We start from the raw sequence: 16,578 nt of genomic DNA, 5'->3' as shown, positions 1-16,578 counted from the left end.
TGACCACAACACAACTCCAACAAGTTTATTAGTTTATGACGAGCATTTCCAGCGATCCTGGCCACGTCTGGCAATTTGCTATACCGCCGTAGCCCGCTTCCATGTGTCACTGCCAAGTGCGTGGGATTACTTGCCATCGACAGATGCAGTGTAACTGTCTTCTCATCTCTCTTGCGGGTGTGCGGGTGTTGCGCGTGGAAATCAAACGGAAGCATGCCCAATGTCCTCCGGTACCAGCGGTTTGGAAGGTTGCTAGACAGGGGCAAGATGTGGAGGCACCGTGATTGTTGGCCTTGGTCTTGCACTGTGCGGATTCATCTTGCCTTGTCGGTAGTCGTCGCGGACCTGGGACCTGCGCGTTGATCTCCCATCGATCTACAATTGTGCCACACAGCCATCAATCCCGTCACCCTTTTCCCCTCTTGTTCTCTCGAGATTCACTGGTAGTTTCTCCCGCCTCTTCAGCCATTGATTCACTGCGAATAATTCATTGCCGCGCCAATCACTCGCATAAACGCCAGAGTTACCAAGTGTCCAAGTCGCTTGGTGTAACCAGCCGCTGGTGTCATGTGAATTCGGGCCACTCTCGAGACCCTGCTGTACACTCACCGCCCGCTGAAACTGGCAGGTCTAAAGTGGAGGGGCACCAACGAGACAACGAGGTCGTCCCATGCTCGACTTGCGGCATCACCATTCCAGAGATTCCACGCCTTGTCGAAGTTTCCCCTGGGCCTCGGCTAGCGGAGTATTCCCAGCCCTTTCTGATGTTCATCTCCATTCAAGCTTCTCGAAAACTCAACAAGTGCCGGCTTACATCCCCTCATTGATCAGTCGGTATGCCAACTGTCGGCCAAAGCTGAGCTTGGATAGGTCCACTCCCGTCAAACGGGCTCAGATTCAAGGGCAGAGGCTTGAGGCTCAAAGTTACTGCAAGGTATGTTGCCGTCTTGCCCTTTGGTGGAGAGCGTGCCTAGACATCGGCAACATCCTGGTAGTCACGCTCACAACTGACTCAAGAATCAAGGTTGTTTTGACCACTTCCCTGCTCTTGGAAATGGGTCCCAGGAACCATCTCAGCTTGTTGAGACTGCTGGTTGAGACTGTGCCAAAGGTACACAGTAGTACACTGTAGCATAGGGTGTTGATTCTGTGATATCACCATTGGCCCCACTCCAATCATACTACCTATACCTAACAACTTCTTAGCACGCTTCTGCCGTTCTCGACACGCATTTGGCTCCTGAGGCTCGACATTGACAATAATAAGAGTCTAGAATGCGGTTCGGTGGAGAAATGCGAAGTGCTGTCAATGCTTGTCTTGCTGGTGGAACATGGACAAGCACAGGCCAGGACAATACATGATGTCGAAGTCTTCGAGATGCACGGCACGTCTTACAGGGTACTCCCCAAAGAAGTGCCAACAGAACGACGATCGAGATTGTTCACCATTGCAATCACCTCACTAGCGATGTTATTAGAGCAACACCGGCCCAAAGGAAAGGCCTACACCAGATTAAGTGCTCAATCTAGGTCGAGAACAGGAAGAAAATGCCTATTTCGTACAAGGCGTCCACCCCCCTCGCTCGGTTTGGCGCAAAACTGCAACCTTCATCTCAGACAGATCAACTCGAAACATGATATCGGCCTCTCCACCAATGTCGTCAGCATCTCGCAGCGCTTTTCTGCTGATCCGATGCTTTGCACACTAGCGAGCAGCATGCACGCTTCAACGGCCTGACGTCGCAACGTCTTATCAGCTTATCATCATTCGCAAGCTATGCTTCCAAAAAGAAGATTGCGTTTCCAACGGTGCCAAGGGTTGCGTTTGGCTCAAAAACCTGGTCATGATGATAATAGTCGGCCCTTGGCCCAAGGACAATGCAAGGAATTTGGAGATATCAGATCGGCTTTCACCCGGGTATTTGAGATGCCTGCCGAGTGAGGGGGGTTTGGTATGAATGGGCATGTTCCATCATCCAAACGTCAACTCGGTAGATATCACATATCCAGTAGCGTTACTCTCGAAATACAACCTTGTTTCGCGGGATGTCGTGTGAGCGCATTCTGACTTGACTTATCGAACGGGAGGCAAACCTGCACTGTGTACCGAGTAGCTCATGTCTCTGGCTAAACGGTCTCTTGGCAGCCTGTGGGTGAGCTCTCACATGCAGATAGACTTTCTTTTTCTTACCCGTCAAAGTTGAGCACGTCAAAGTGTCCTCTAGGAGCTGGATTTGGCTCCTTGATATTTCCCAGCCTAGGTTCTTAGCACAACGATGCAATGGAGCTACCTTTCGGGCCGTGACAGCTGAAGTTGGATGGAGCCACGAAGTTGTTTTTCGGAACCGTTCTTTCAAAGTCTCGCAAGCACGCGGAGGCTAATCCCGCTAGGGCGAGCACTGATGAACCCCTGCCTCCAAAGGTTCACCACATTTTCTCAAGCACTGCCGGATAAACTCAATTTAACGTAGCATTGGGCCAACCACTGAGAGAAATAGTTATGACCCCGAGCCGATCGTTTTTGGGGACATGTTCACCATCCGACAAACGCATGACTTTGGCCCACAGTCTACATACATGGGCATTGACAACGACAACGGGTCGATCTGGTACCATCAACCAGCAAAAGACGCCCGCGGAGCAAAGCAAACAGGTTGAGTCGGAATCGGTCCGCTCAGCCGGCGAGCGTCCTGGGGCAAGAGAAGACACGGCAAGACCCCTATTTCGCCCGCGGACGGTGGGTGTTGTCCAGATTTCCATTTGTCACAGCAAACGCGGCCTCCCTGATGGTCTAGAGCGTCGGCCGCATTGTTTCCAGACCCCTAAAAATGTCCTGATGCTCCGGCAGGCGGACAGCACGGCAGTGGGAACGAACACGCAGCTGACCTCTATTGACTGGTAATAGCTGCCAAACAAACATCTGGACCAGTCCCGTTGAGACATTCTGATGCTGCGTGGGGGCGAAGCTCAACATGACATCCAAGTTGATTTGGAGTTGAATGAATAGTCAGCAAGCCGACTGCCTGCCTGCCGGTGAAACAAAACACCCGATAGCGACCGGAGATGTGACTGAGCCGGTTGAGGTTTCACCGTCCGACAACCGCCAGCCGGCTTTTGCCGATCGGAATCGGAGCTGCTGCCCCGGCGGATCGGGCCTTTGAGGAACGGTTGCGCCGGGAGAAATTGTGCCCGGGGCGTCTGGCCTGACCGATGAGTCTTATGCCAAGCAAGTGTCACTGAGAGGCTCTCAAAGTCTCGCGAGCATTCGGGACTGCATTGATGACCATGTCAGCAACAGGCTGCTTCTGAGTGACTTTTCGGACTTTGACCGGCATGTTTAAAAGTGCTGGAATTGAACCCACCACTTAAAACCCCTCCATTTTCCAGGGACGTGGTCCGTGCTTCCCTCGACGGCGAGAGCCGGCGGGGAAGGCTCGGGAAATTTTGACAAAAGTCAGCAACGAACCGCTGACATCACCAAGACCTCTTGCTTGGCAGGACCTGTCAATTGTGTCATTATCCCTGTGGCCATCTCCCAGCACTCGCGCCTTGGGCTTTTTGCGAGATATCTCGAAGAAGATGATATAAGAGCGATATCTAGCATTCAGATATCACTGCTAGACTTGGTGCATCAGAGAAGGAGGCCATCGCCGCAACCCGCCTTTTTTTCCTTACCAAAGCAAAAAGTTAATAACAGGATCCACCTTTATTCCCACCGGAGATCCAATCGTCACTGCGCTGATTCTGCATCACGCAGTTGTCTCAAACGAGCTCCGGTCATACGATTTATTTTCTCACACGCCACCGCCTGCCAAAGAACAAAACCACCACCACAACCCTCACAGCCTTGTCGGTTTCTGAACCTACCTGCCTATTCACCTTCCTAAACCTCCAACTATTACACCTGTCTTTGGACGGCGCGCAAACGGGCAATCACCTCCTAAAGGCACCCAATCACTTTTCCAACAACCACCTCTTCAGTCTCCACCCAACCACCCTTCCCCCCCAAAAAACCACCACCATGAAGATCATCTCCAAGGAAGAGGAAGATGCCCACTTCAAGGTCGTCCTCAAGGGTGGTCTCATCGGCGGCTCCGTCGGCCTCGCCCTCGGTCTGGGTGGTGTAATCGCCGGCTCAAAGCGCTACCCCACCATCCGCAACCTCACCCTCCCCTTCCGCTCCTTCCTCGTCACCTCGACCGGCACCTTTGGCGCCATCGTCTGGGCCGAGAGATACTCCATCGACTTCCAGCGCTCGCATGATTCCATGTACAACTACATGGACGCCTCCCACAAGGCGGCCGCCGAGGCTCGCGCCGCGGCCAAGAGTGACACGGAGAAGCTGATGGATTGGGGACGGGAGAACAGGTACTCTATTGTGTTCACATCTTGGATTGCGGCGATGGGCCTCGCGCTGGCGATGGTGGGGAAGAATAAGTATCTGAGCGGAAGCCAGAAGCTGGTGCAGGCGAGAATGTACGCCCAGGGGTTGACGCTGGCGGTGCTGATTGCTACCGCCGCGTTTGAGACGGCGGATGCGAAGGCGGGCAAGGGGAGGTGGGAGACTGTTATGGTTGTTGATCCGGAGGATCCGGAGCACAAGCATCTGATTGAGAAGAGGGTGAGGAAGGAGGATTATGAGGGGCAGAACTTGTGGCAGGGTATGTCTTTTTTTAATAAGAATCTGAGTGGGTACGAAACGGAAGCTAATATGGTAATAGATATGGTCGAGGCTGAGGAGCGCAGACTGGCCGAGCAGAAGAAGCACGTGGCTGCTCTTGAGAAGAAGGAGAAGGCCCCTGCTTCTTAAGCAACTCCCTTCATTCTCAAATCTCACGACACGATCTATCCGGCTTTTCGGACTCGAATAATCCTTACGGTACAGCGACTCTTGATGATACCCGTTCATCAACGCCGTCCACCTTTTAGGAGCCATCATGGCTTCTAGTCTTGTACAACAACGACAAAAAATCTCGCCCTTCTTCTTTTCCTTACATTACGGATCTGGATCTTTCTCTTTTTTTGGTTTTATTGGGTGTTGAAGGAGGTTTACTACTTTTCCCCGGGTTGCTGTGGGCAAAAAGAAACGTTCTACCCAACACAGATAAACTTTGTCTCTTGGTGGCGTTCTGGGATTTGTTTGCTTTCTACCGTTTCGTTCTTCTCTGTATGACTACTTGTTGTTATGAAATGATTCTTGTTGGTCTTTTTTTTTTTTTGCCTTTTGGGTGGGACAGAAAGAAATGAATTGCATGGCATGGCGAGCAAAGTGAGGAGCATGGGGATACTATTCAAAAGGAGGATGGTTGTGCTTTGACTAGCAGCAGTAAATTTACAGAGATGACTACGATGTATAGGATATCTTTTGCAATATTTCTAGTGTTTTATGTTTCGTCTCTTGAATGAAGAGACTCTTAGACTGTGAGGCTCTCAGAAAAGTTACGGACATGATAAACAGTCTTTCAAATCAACCCTGCCCTGCCACCGACCTCTTTGCCCAGCCCATTTTCCCGAATCGCTGCTCTCCTCTTTTTCAGAAACGTAAACATGTAAAGGGGAAATAAAAAAAAAAGATAACAAAACAATAAACTGTCCAAAAACAAAAAGGCCCAAAAAACATCTCGCTTTGATACATGGCCCCAAAACGAACAAAGCCTCTTTCCAATCCATAAGACTCTCCATCTTGGAAAAGCCTCTTCCCCTCCCTAAATCTCAATCGTAAAATGACTAATCTGACTATAATAAGCGTGCACCGCCAGCTCCAAAACCCAAACATCCCCAAAAACCTCACTCCCGTCAAACCCCCCAATCATCAACAACCGACTGTCGTGCAACACCGTCCCGTGATACCCCCTCCCGCTCGGCGGCAGCCCATACACCTTCCTCCTGTCCCACCCCATCGTCACCAGATTCAGCAGCAGCACATCATTACTGTATTCATTCCCGTCATGCCCCCCAATCACAAAGAGATAACTCCCCACTATCGTCGCCGTGTGGCTCAGCCGCCGGTACGTAACCGGGATGTTGACCTGCTTCCAAACGTGCGTTTCCACGTCGTAGACCCAAACATCGTTGAAACACTCCCCCCCGTCTGAGCCCCCGTAAATGATCAGTTTGGACCCGACCATGTTGGCAGTGTGGTAACCCCTAGCCTTGGGGCGGATTTCCCTGTCCGTCACTGATGTTGTTGACGAACTCGGAGACGGGCCAGACACCAGCTTCCAGCTCATCTTACCAAAGTCGCTCACGTCCAACCGCCAAATGTCATTCAACGCTCTTTCCCCGTCCCCACCGCCAAAAACATAAATCCCGCTTTTGTACAGACATGCCGTGTGGGCTCGACGTTTGGAGGGGACTCGTCCGGGCTGGTCAGACCCCATGATTTTGGGCTTTGACCACCGGTAGTTGACCGTGTCGAGGACGTAGACGTCATTGTAGTAAGCCGGGCCGTCGCCGCCTCCGAATATGACTAGTTTCTTGCCGACCGCCGTGCAAGTCATTGCGCGGAGGGGGACGGGGACGTCACCTACCACGTGGGGGGTGGACCAGTAAAAGGCGTCGGCGTCGAGGACGTATAGCTCGTTGAAGCAGGCTCTTGAGTCGCAGCCGCCAAAGACAAAGACGTTGCTCCCGACGAGGGTGGTGGTGTGAGCGCGGAGGGCGGTATGGGGGGTGCCCGAGGTGGGTGCGCGGGACCAGTACATTCCTGATGATGGGGCCGCGAGAACGTCGGGGGCGGTCTTGGGGTTTGTTAAAGGGGGGAAAGGGGTGAAGACTTCGGCGCCTTTGGCGGGTTGGCCGCGGCCGGTGCCGACTCGGGGGTGGGAAGGGGCGGCATGGCTTCCGCCTGGGGGACGACCGCCGCCGGCTATGGCGGAGGTGGAGCGGAGGTTGGTTGGTCTTCGGGGATGGGTGGTGGAGGTCGTGGATTCCTTGCCGCTTCCGGCCGAGGCGCCCGAATCGCCTCTGTCGCGGCCGAGGGTGAGGTTGACCGTAAGACTGCTGGTGCTATTGTTGTCGCCATTCTCGGTTATGGTTGGCTGGCGGGACGGGGGCGCTGAGTTGGGGGTAGGGGCTTTGCTTGCGGAAGGGTTGCTGGAGAAGGAGGTGGTTGAGTAGGAGTGTGGGATGCCTGCCGCAGCGGCTCGGGACGAGGTGTGGCCTGCTGCTGACTGGGAGCGCTGGCGGAGGGCGAGATCGCCAGACTGGTTTCGACGGTCTTGACTTCGAGACGAGAGGTGGCCTGGTGTATGGGAGCGGGGTATCGGCGGACGGTCCTGGACGGGGCTGTGGTCGTAGAGATCTCCCCCTAATGGGGTCGGAGCGCGCGGCTCTGTCGGCGACGTCACCTGGGATATCTTTTGTGAGCGCACAACCTTGTTCTTGCTGTGCGATGACTGCGGCGTCTTGTCTCGTGATGTTGCTCTGGCCTGGTCAGCCATTGTGGGGTCGAATGATCATTGCTCAAGCATGGACGACACGGGGGCGGCGGGGTTCGTCGTTTGAACGACACCACAGACGCTTGCAAGTGGTTTCAGTGACAGCTTCGATCGGCAGCTTATTTTCTTTTGGTCTCTTGTTGCAAATCGCGGGGAGTTTGGGGGAGAGAAGAGGCGATGGGCAGTGACGCTGGCTAAGGTGGTGGCAGAGGTGGGCGATGCAGGACTGGATAAACCACGAATGGAATTGGAAGGTAGTCTGCAGCGGGAGCATGTCACAGATGTCAGCCCTGAATGGCGCCGTCGTTTTCGCGTTTTCCCTAACTGAGACCCCCTGTATTGTTCGTACAACGTGGAGAACCCTAGGTGCCGCCCACACCGCCCGAGACGTAACCGGGCATTGAAGTGCCCCTGATTGGGTGTGGTACCCCCACCCCCAAGCAAGAGGACCATTCGTCTCGCGTTTGCGCAACATCGGCTCATGATCTCTGACAAGCTTCATTTTCTGGGTATGTCTGGATCAGAGAGGAATGCGAGGAACCTCTCTCAGATCGGGGATACAACTCCCCGAGTGCCCGTCTTCACATCACCTGCCAGGTCATCATTAAGGCCAGAGGCAGGTTCCGGACCCCCACTCGGCGGCATATGGATCCAAGAACAGCGGAGGTCTGGCTACGGAGATGACATGCTATATCGGTCCTCATGCTGTTCGTCCCGTGGTTACATATGGCACCTTTGAAGACTCAGTTCGTATAAGCCTTGTTCCGGAACATCTTTTCACCTGGTTTGACAATTCTTGATCTCAAATCATTAGTGGCAAAGGCACACGACGACAGGAGCAAACGCTCGGTCTCGGTTCTCAGAAAGCCGTCCTGACGTGGGATTAAGATCTTTGTTACGGTACGATCTCTAAGCTGGCCCGCTTGGTGGACTGTTAGCTGCCAGTCTTCGGGAACTAAACCAATCGGCTGCCGTATCCATCAAGCGGCGTTTCAATTTGTTTTGTTCCAGATCCGATCCCGCTCCCTAAACTGACCCCGGCCGAAGGGTGAACTGCCGGCGAGCCGGGCGCACTGGGCGAGGCCGAAGTGTGGAGATGCCCGCCAGGGGAAAACAGCTAAAAGCTTTTTGTAAGGTTTCGTCCGACTTGTGCTATTCATCCATAGAAGATTCGGCAGAACCTTCGATTTGGAGACATGCCCAATGAGCGGTGAGCTTCAAAATGGGCTTTTGAGATTCCTGGTTGCAAAAGAGATCTGGCCCCCACTCCATGAGCAACTCCCGCCTTCACAGCAGCAACGCAGGACCGCAAGTGTTGCACCCACCCAACTGCTTGTCAAACCCCGCTGTGGGGTAAAGTCTTTCAGAGCTCTGCAACTGCAAGCGTTCAGCCCACTTCCAGTGGACGGCAGAAAAAAAAAAGCAAGCTTGATCTCAGATTGGACAATTCGTCACCTCACGTTTGCCGGCGGAGACACAGTTGTTGACATCCGGGTCGAGAGAATCGCCAATCCGAAAAGTGATCATGGAGCCCCAGGAGTCAACGAAGCGGTCGCAGGATGAGATTCACGATACGGCCACCCCTGAGCAGCAGGAACCCACTCATGATGAGCCAGCTTCTAAGCGACAGAGGTTTGATGAGTCTGCTGAAACTCAAAACGGCACAACGAAAAAGTCGCCTGTGGACAGAGTGAAGGGTGTCGCCCCCATCAAGGCCGAGTACCTTATCGTCGCCCCTGGTCAGTCGGCAAAGGTTGTTGTGCCCGATGTCTTTGATGATGATGAGGCTGAGGGAAGAGGCACCATTGAACACCAGCAGCAAGGAGATAGTCGCGATGCTGGGAAAGGAGGAAAGAGGAAAAAGAAGACAGGCCAAAACAAGGAGAGAACCTTTGGCACCTTTTCTGATGCTCAACGCCTTTGCAATTCCGTTGCCTGGACTCCCGAGTTCTCTCCCAGGTCTTGCAAGTTTGGTGAGAGGTGCAATGGCCTCCATGATATCCGAAAGTACCTGAAGGAGGGCCGCCGTGCAGACCTGGAAACCTTTGGAGGAAAATGCCCTACTCTTGAGAAATTTGGAAAGTGCCCGTCTGGCTGGCGTTGCTTGTTTGTGTCAAGTCATAGCAAGGAGGTCGAGCACGAAGATGGGCGCAAGGAGCTAGTTCTCACAGACAAAGATGGCAACACTTACCCCGACGATGGGGATACCGGTGACGCCAATACCGAGGTGGTGAACAACGTGGAAGGCCAGATCAAGATTGACCTCTCCCGGAAACGAGTCCAGTTTGAAAAGTCGGACAAGTATCTAAAATGGCTGGAAAAAGATACTCAGATTTTCCGTGACCATCACCACAAGCAAAAGGATGGCGGTGCTGAGGCGCTGGACTACAGGGCAATGTACGTCGAGCCACCTTTTAAGCCCTCGGAGAAGAAGAGGCTTTACTTTGGAAGGGAAACACCGGCTTTGGCGCCCTTGACAACCCAAGGGAACCTGCCATTCCGCCGTCTTTGCGTCGACTTGGGATGCGAGTTGACCTACTCGGAAATGGCCATGGGCATGCCCTTACTCCAGGGTGCCAAGTCTGACTGGACTCTGATGAGAGCCCACAAGAGTGAGACCACACCCCCTCGCTTCAATGGCGATGGGCCCGTTGCTCAAGGTTACGACAACTCGAAGGATCTCAAGTTTGGCGCTCAGATTGCAGCCAACGTTCCCTGGGTTGCCATCAAGTCTACCGAAGCCTTGGCTCGTTTCCTCCCACATCTCCGGCTGATCGATCTAAACTGCGGCTGCCCGATTGACATGCTCTACAAGTCGGGTGCTGGATCTGCCCTCTTGGATGCTCCCTCCAAGCTGGAGCGTATGATCAGAGGCATGAACGCCGTCTCTGATGACGTTCCCATCACGGCCAAAATCAGAATGGGCGTCCGTGATGACAAGTTCACGGCCCAAAAGAACATCGAGAGGCTCGCCCTTGGCAGTGAGGAGCATCGTGATATTCTGGGAGCTCCCGGCTGCGCGGCTGTGACGCTTCACGGCCGAACAAGACAGCAACGGTACACCCGCGCGGCCAACTGGGAGTACATCGCTGAGACGGCCGCCATGATCAAGCGCTTGAACGAGAAAACTGACAGCCTCACCGACACCATTCGCGAAGTCGATGAACGAACTCTACCCAATGGCGGGAGGATGTTCTTCATTGGCAACGGCGATTGCTACTCGCACATTGACTACTTTGACCACGTCGACAACGCCAAGGTGGACACGGTCATGATTGGCAGAGGAGCGATCATCAAGCCCTGGATCTACGAGGAGATCCAGACTGGTCAGTACCTGGACAAGTCGGCCACGGAGCGGTTGGGGTACATTGAGAAATTTGCCCGGTATGGAATGGAGGCTTGGGGGTCAGACGAGCTGGGGATCAACTACACGAGGAGGTTCCTGCTGGAGTTTTTGAGCTTCTTCAGCCGGTATGTTCCTATTGGGCTGCTGGAGTATCTGCCGCCGAGTATCAATGAGAGGCCGCCGGCGTACAAGGGAAGAAATGAGCTTGAGACGTTGCTTGCGAGTAAGGATTATAAGGATTGGATCAAGATCAGGTTTGTTCATGTCAGTTTCGATCTGTTGTGGGGCTGTTTGCTGATGTTTTGTTTGATATTCTAGTGAGATGTTCCTCGGCCCGGCACCTGCTACGTTTTCTTTTACGCCTAAGCACAAGTCAAACTCGTATGAGATCGAGGCGGAGGGTTGAGAGAGCTTGTCTTATGGGTGGGGTGGGTGATGTAAAGGTTGTACGCTATGAGAAAAAGGGGGGGAAATCATGCCGAGGCTGAGGGTTATGGTCGCACATGACAGGTTTTTGGAACCTCAGATTTGGCAGCGAGATATGGCAAGTTGGATGTAATGTCAAAGTAGACAGCATGTATGCAATGCACTCTTCTGCGGTGGTATTATCTGCTGTATCAAAACCCCCCTTTTCTTCTGTGAACCCAGTGGTGTGTGCGTTGTCCAATTAAGATCCGAGACTGGGATTTGTTCTATATGTTCCTTGGGGTCTTTCGATCCAAACGTGTTTTTGGTAGGACAACCGTCAGTGAGATGAGATGTTTCTGTTTCAACTTGAAAAGAGAGAGAGAGTGGGGGGGGGGAGAGAAGCGGTGAGGCGGGCCGAGTGTATACAAGAGGAAAAGAGAGACGAGACAAGGCGAAACAAGACATGGGGGCCAGGAGGGAGGGTTGTGGTGGTTACACTGCATCCTGGCAGAGAAGGGGATATGTTGGAGATAGACGAGTGAGTTCTTTTGAGATGGCGATCAAGCTTGGATTAGTGGGATAGGTCCTTTGGAAGGGTTCATTGCGAAATGCAAAAGTCGGTGATCGGCTTGTCATCTTGTTGATCTGTAAAGCCAAGCTAGGTGAGATCTGGGTATGTCGGTTTTGTGTATGTAACACTCTCACTTACTAGCTCCCCTTGACTAAAATCTCACAGCACCCGTCATATACCACCCACCTGTCTACGGTAAGATTTACCAAAGCTCCTGATTTGACTGCTCGGATCTAAAAGGCAAAGTATAGTAGATAGACGCGGGAAGGGAATCCGGGAGTTGAGGGGCGGTTCCTTCCCGTTTCTTCTATTTTCTGTTTAGTTGCGTGTAACATTGTTTTAGACCAATGACAAAGGTACCGGCAGTGGGATGGGAAGTTGGGGCCATCTTATCATCACTACTAGATCCAGGACTTTGGGCATGGATGGGTAAAAGTACCAGAAGGAGGTGCGCTTGCATTGCATGAGATGCGAGGGTGCTGCTTACTGCGGTTGGTTCTCCATCTTGGGGGTATAGCTTCATGTCGTGGAGAGGGAATATATTGGCGCGGGCTTGGTATGGGGTGTGCAACGTGGGACAAAAGCTTACATGGTGGACGGGTAGGTCTGGCTTGACGCTGGAGGGGGCAAACATGGCGCTTGTTATTGTTTCTTGGTTCTGGAAAAGGCTGTGTGTGATGATGGGATTTTTTTTCGTTTTTGCGAGCGGACCAGTGGAAGGTCGACAACGTGGTTTTGTGGTTGGGGTGGTGCTGACGTGCGGTTGCACGGGGCTTCTCCTCTTAAGTGATGATCTTTGTGGTGGTTATCTTGATGTAGTGCTCATGAATGTTGACTACATTCCAGTCAACCGTCAACCGACGAGTCTCCTAACCCAGAGCCCCGGGGCGAACCGGGAGAACTGAGACACAGTGGCGTTGTTGGGGTAACCCGGGCCATCATCATCTTCACTTCCCCTCTACTATACCGAGGAAAGAGTGTTATCACCATGCAGCCGATGGCATGCATCTGTTCCGCGATACACAGCAGCCCGTAGTCACCATGGCCACGGGCAGAAGCATGGAAGGAAGGGGCGAGCATGCGTGTCTCTTGGCCTTATGCAGTGATTCCCTTCACCACCTTGCCTGTCCCTCTTTCCCACCTTTGCAAAGTTCCTTCCCTGCAGAGTTCTTTTCCTGAATATCAGAATACATATATCTGCAAGGCAGCTACGTTAGGTTGCCCTGTGCTTTCCAGTTCTGAGGACTTCCCCTTGTATTCTTACATCCTTTCCAGGGCCTGTGTTCTTAGACTACCGGCAGTATCTAAGTTTTCCTGGTGTATTTATCCACTATATTTTTGTTCGAATAGCAACACAATGGGCCTGTCCACATTTCCACCGCAGTCGAAAACGGACATCGAAAGTTACACCCACGAAAAGACCCGCGCATCAGACACCGGCGATGAAGGTTTCATCACCGCTTCCAGCAGCAGAGAAGGTGTTGTCCTTGAGAGCGACAAGAGCTGGTTCTTTTCTAGGCTTCAAAGGTTTGCCGGTAGTTATGGCGTGGAAGAGCGGGGTGTTGAGCGGGTGCCGGAGGATGAGAGGAGAGATACAAGGGCTTCCAAGATGGGCGGCGTGGTAGGTCCTGTCTTCTGTTAACCCAAATATACGATACAAGTTCAAAGACTGACATAAGCTGTGAATATAGTGGCTGGCAGCCAACATGGGGATGCCTACTTTTGCTCTGGGGGCCGTGGCCGTGCCAATCTTTGGACTGGGCTTTGTGGATGCCGCGTTGATTATTGTACTCGTCAACATACTCGGAGTTCTCCCCGTTTGCTTCTTTGCACTTTTTGGGCCAAAGTTTGGGTTAAGACAGATTATTCTGTCCAGGTTTTGGTTTGGACATTATGCGGTCAAACTTAGTGAGTCGTCCAAGTTCTGTGTGAATAACCATAGCTGCTGACCCAAGGTAGTCGCGATATTTCAGATTATCACCTGTCTTGGGTGGGCATCTGTCAATGCCATCGTTGGAGCTCAGCTGTTGAAGGCCGTCAACCCTGATATTCCCGGCTGGGCCGGGATTCTCATTGTGTCTTTGGCAACGCTGATTATCTGCTTGTTGGGTTACAAAGCTGTTCACTTTTACGAACGGTACGCGTGGATTCCGTGCTTTGTGGTTTTTCTTGTTGTCATGGGAGCTTTCATAAAATCCGGAGAGTTCGACAGCCTCCTGCCTCTGGCCACGGGGCCAAGTGAGAGGGGAGCTGTTCTTTCATACATCGGAGCTGTATTTGGGTTTGCTGTCGGTTGGTCGGCATACTCGGCTGATTATAGTGTCTATCAGCCCTCGACACGATCAACCAGGTCTACCTTTCTCTGGGTGTTTTCTGGACTGACGTTTCCTCTTATATTTGTCATGCTCCTCGGGGCTGCTATTTCTACGGCTCTGGTCAAGAATGAGGAATACCAAAAGCACTATGAGAACGCAGGTGTTGGAGGTCTCATGGCGGCTGTGTTGACGCCGAATGTTGAACCTGGGTTTGACAAGGCCTGTCTTATCCTGGTGGCGCTCTCGATCATTGCGACCAACTGCCCCAATATCTATTCGGTCTCATTCTCGTTGCAGGCATTGGCGAAACAGACTCAGCAAGTGCCGCGCTTCGTGTGGACTATCTTTGGGACGGCAGTGTATGTTGGGATTGGTATTCCTGGGTACAACCTCTTCGAAACCTGGCTCGAGACATTCGTGTTGAGCACGGGATATTGGCTTTCGATCTATATTGCCATTGCCCTTGTGGAACACTTTTTATTCCGCGGAGGACTACGTGGATTTTCAGGGTATGATGTGGGGGATATTCACAAGCCAGAGCTTTTACCACCGGGGTTCGCAGCCATTGCTTCTTGCCTGGTTGGCGTTGTGGGTGTTGCTCTGGGGATGTCTCAGGAATGGTACACGGGGGTGATTGCTAGGTTGTGTGGCGGGGAGGGGCACGGCGCTGATGTGGGTGTTTGGCTGGGTTTTGCTTTTACTTTCATCACATATATTCCTCTGAGGGCTGTTGAAGGGAGTTGTTTTGGGAGATGAGTGCTGGAGTGTTTTGATGTATATGAACTATGATGAAACGAATCTGGAGGAGAATCTTTGAGGTATATGTGATAGCGGCGGTTAGTCTCCCTGGAATAACACATGATGTTCGGCCAAAAATGTTTCCAATCTTTTTCGTCGATATATCCTCTTGGAACTTTGAGCTCTGTGAGTGCTACTCTGTTGGAAAGCCAAGAGTAAGAGAGTGTTGGCTGGAAGGAAATGTTCATTATTGGGAGAAGTCGGAATTTGCGAGCAATGGAAGATTCAGTTCTCAGCTCAGCACAGATTTACTCTTTCCTCGTAAGTTGATGCCAGGCTCTACGAGCCACTGGGAGCTCAAAGGGTGAGCTTGGAGGCTTGCCAGCTGCCTGTCCAGGTGGCACCTGCCAAGGAGCGCCAACCACCACTCAATCCCTGCAGCCTGTTGCCAGCAGCTTCACTTCACTCACTGAACAGCGCCCCATCAATCACTTACACCACGTTTACATTCTTTACTTATCCCAAAGTAGTAGATTGATACAGTCACCATGCCGCCTACTGTACTCCCAGCGTCGGGGAATCCCCTGTAAGTCCATGTTCTTTTTGTTTCCACTTTCCTCACCATTCGCTGGGTTTCTTTGCAAGCGGTGGCTGAGCATTGAAGCTCATGTCATGATGGTGAACCCTTACTACGCCTGCCATCCATGGAATCTGACAACCTTCCACCCCATCCTCCACTCACTGCCTCACATTTGAACCCATACTGACCTCTCATACAGCGTCTTCTTCGACATCACTCTTGGCGGTACTTGTCCCTTCCTTTTCGTCCCATCTGAGTGCTTGTGCTGACCCACTCACCAGGTGAACCCCTCGGCCGCATCACCTTCGAACTCTTTGCCAATGTGGTCCCCAGGACAGCCGAGAACTTCCGCCAGTTCTGCACCGGCGAGCACAAGAACAACCAAAACCGGCCCCAGGGCTACAAGGGTTCCAAGTTCCACAGAATCATCCCCAATTTCATGTGCCAGGGCGGTGACTTCCTCAATGGGGATGGCACCGGGTCGACGTGTATCTACGGGACCAAGTCCTTTGCGGATGAGAATTTTACGCTGAAGCATGATAAGGCTGGGTTGTTGAGTATGGCTGTAGGTGTCGCCCTGCTTTTATACTGGTGGTGAAGTGAAGGGCTGACATGAAAACAGAACGCAGGGCCAAATACAAACGGCAGCCAGTTCTTCATCACGACGGTGCCAACGCCATTTTTGGACAACAAGCATGTGGTGTTTGGGCAGGTGGTGGATGGGATGGATGTGGTCAAGAAAATGGAGAATACGAAAACGGGATACAAGGGGAAGGATGTGCCGAACCTGGACGTGGTTATCGCTCAGTGTGGAGAGATGTAGAGATGGAGTGTTTAGAAGCAGGATGACGAGTACCCTATTGCCAACAATAGAAAACTTTTACATCAATGCAAAAAAGAGCCAAGATTGAAAGGGAGAAGTGTCGTCAAATAGACGGCACAGGGGAGATCATACCGGGTGATATTCCACTCCACACATTGACGAACGCATGACAGGCAGGGGGTGGTGGTGAGACATGGCAGATAAACCCTGGCAGAGATCAACGACTGGCTGCGGATAAAACCGTTTCTTTGGTGTCGTGTGTCTGTGCGACTGAAGCTTGATTCCGTCAAAGTTGTCAATCCAATGCTTGTCATCTGTTCATCCGTAGGGAAAGCGGCAGTCTAGATCTGAAGAAGAC

The 16,578-nt window shown here is 52.4% G+C and overlaps 6 protein-coding genes across 6 annotated transcripts; 5 read left to right on the top strand and 1 right to left on the bottom strand.

Annotated features, from left to right (window-relative positions):
- Positions 1-2,551: 2,551 nt before the first annotated feature.
- QC764_0005500 (uncharacterized protein) lies at positions 2,552-2,938 on the top strand (the record flags this gene model as incomplete). Its single annotated transcript, XM_062939783.1, has 2 exons — positions 2,552-2,737; positions 2,930-2,938. The coding sequence occupies 2 exons, from the start codon at positions 2,552-2,554 to the stop codon at positions 2,936-2,938; spliced, it is 195 nt and encodes a 64-aa protein (XP_062804566.1).
- A 1,083-nt stretch (positions 2,939-4,021) lies between these two features.
- On the top strand, positions 4,022-5,404 carry RCF2 (Replication factor C, subunit RFC4; the record flags this gene model as incomplete). Its single annotated transcript, XM_062941683.1, has 2 exons — positions 4,022-4,661; positions 4,722-5,404. The coding sequence occupies 2 exons, from the start codon at positions 4,022-4,024 to the stop codon at positions 4,808-4,810; spliced, it is 729 nt and encodes a 242-aa protein (XP_062804565.1). The 3' UTR covers positions 4,811-5,404.
- Positions 5,405-5,705: 301 nt separating this feature from the next.
- QC764_104440 (uncharacterized protein) lies at positions 5,706-7,442 on the bottom strand (the record flags this gene model as incomplete). The annotated part of the gene is made up of 1 exon (XM_062941682.1): positions 5,706-7,442. The coding sequence occupies one exon, from the start codon at positions 7,440-7,442 to the stop codon at positions 5,706-5,708; it is 1,737 nt and encodes a 578-aa protein (XP_062804564.1).
- A 359-nt stretch (positions 7,443-7,801) lies between these two features.
- DUS3 (tRNA-dihydrouridine synthase 3) lies at positions 7,802-11,431 on the top strand. The gene is made up of 2 exons (XM_062941681.1): positions 7,802-11,039; positions 11,104-11,431. Exons 1-2 carry the CDS (start codon positions 8,965-8,967, stop codon positions 11,189-11,191), a joined length of 2,163 nt encoding a protein of 720 aa, XP_062804563.1. The 5' UTR covers positions 7,802-8,964; the 3' UTR covers positions 11,192-11,431.
- Positions 11,432-12,650: 1,219 nt separating this feature from the next.
- FCY21 (Purine-cytosine permease fcy21) lies at positions 12,651-14,995 on the top strand. The gene is made up of 3 exons (XM_062941680.1): positions 12,651-13,385; positions 13,456-13,672; positions 13,724-14,995. The coding sequence occupies exons 1-3, from the start codon at positions 12,843-12,845 to the stop codon at positions 14,833-14,835; spliced, it is 1,872 nt and encodes a 623-aa protein (XP_062804562.1). The 5' UTR covers positions 12,651-12,842; the 3' UTR covers positions 14,836-14,995.
- A 282-nt stretch (positions 14,996-15,277) lies between these two features.
- cyp3 (Peptidyl-prolyl cis-trans isomerase-like 1) lies at positions 15,278-16,288 on the top strand. The gene is made up of 4 exons (XM_062941679.1): positions 15,278-15,403; positions 15,597-15,622; positions 15,679-15,962; positions 16,020-16,288. Exons 1-4 carry the CDS (start codon positions 15,366-15,368, stop codon positions 16,218-16,220), a joined length of 549 nt encoding a protein of 182 aa, XP_062804561.1. The 5' UTR covers positions 15,278-15,365; the 3' UTR covers positions 16,221-16,288.
- Positions 16,289-16,578: the final 290 nt, after the last annotated feature.

This window comes from Podospora pseudoanserina, chromosome 1 (genome assembly GCF_035222485.1).
Source record: "Podospora pseudoanserina strain CBS 124.78 chromosome 1, whole genome shotgun sequence".
NCBI lineage: Eukaryota > Fungi > Ascomycota > Sordariomycetes > Sordariales > Podosporaceae > Podospora > Podospora pseudoanserina.
Note: the sequence above shows the minus strand (reverse complement) of the source record. Positions and strands in the feature narration are given on the sequence as shown.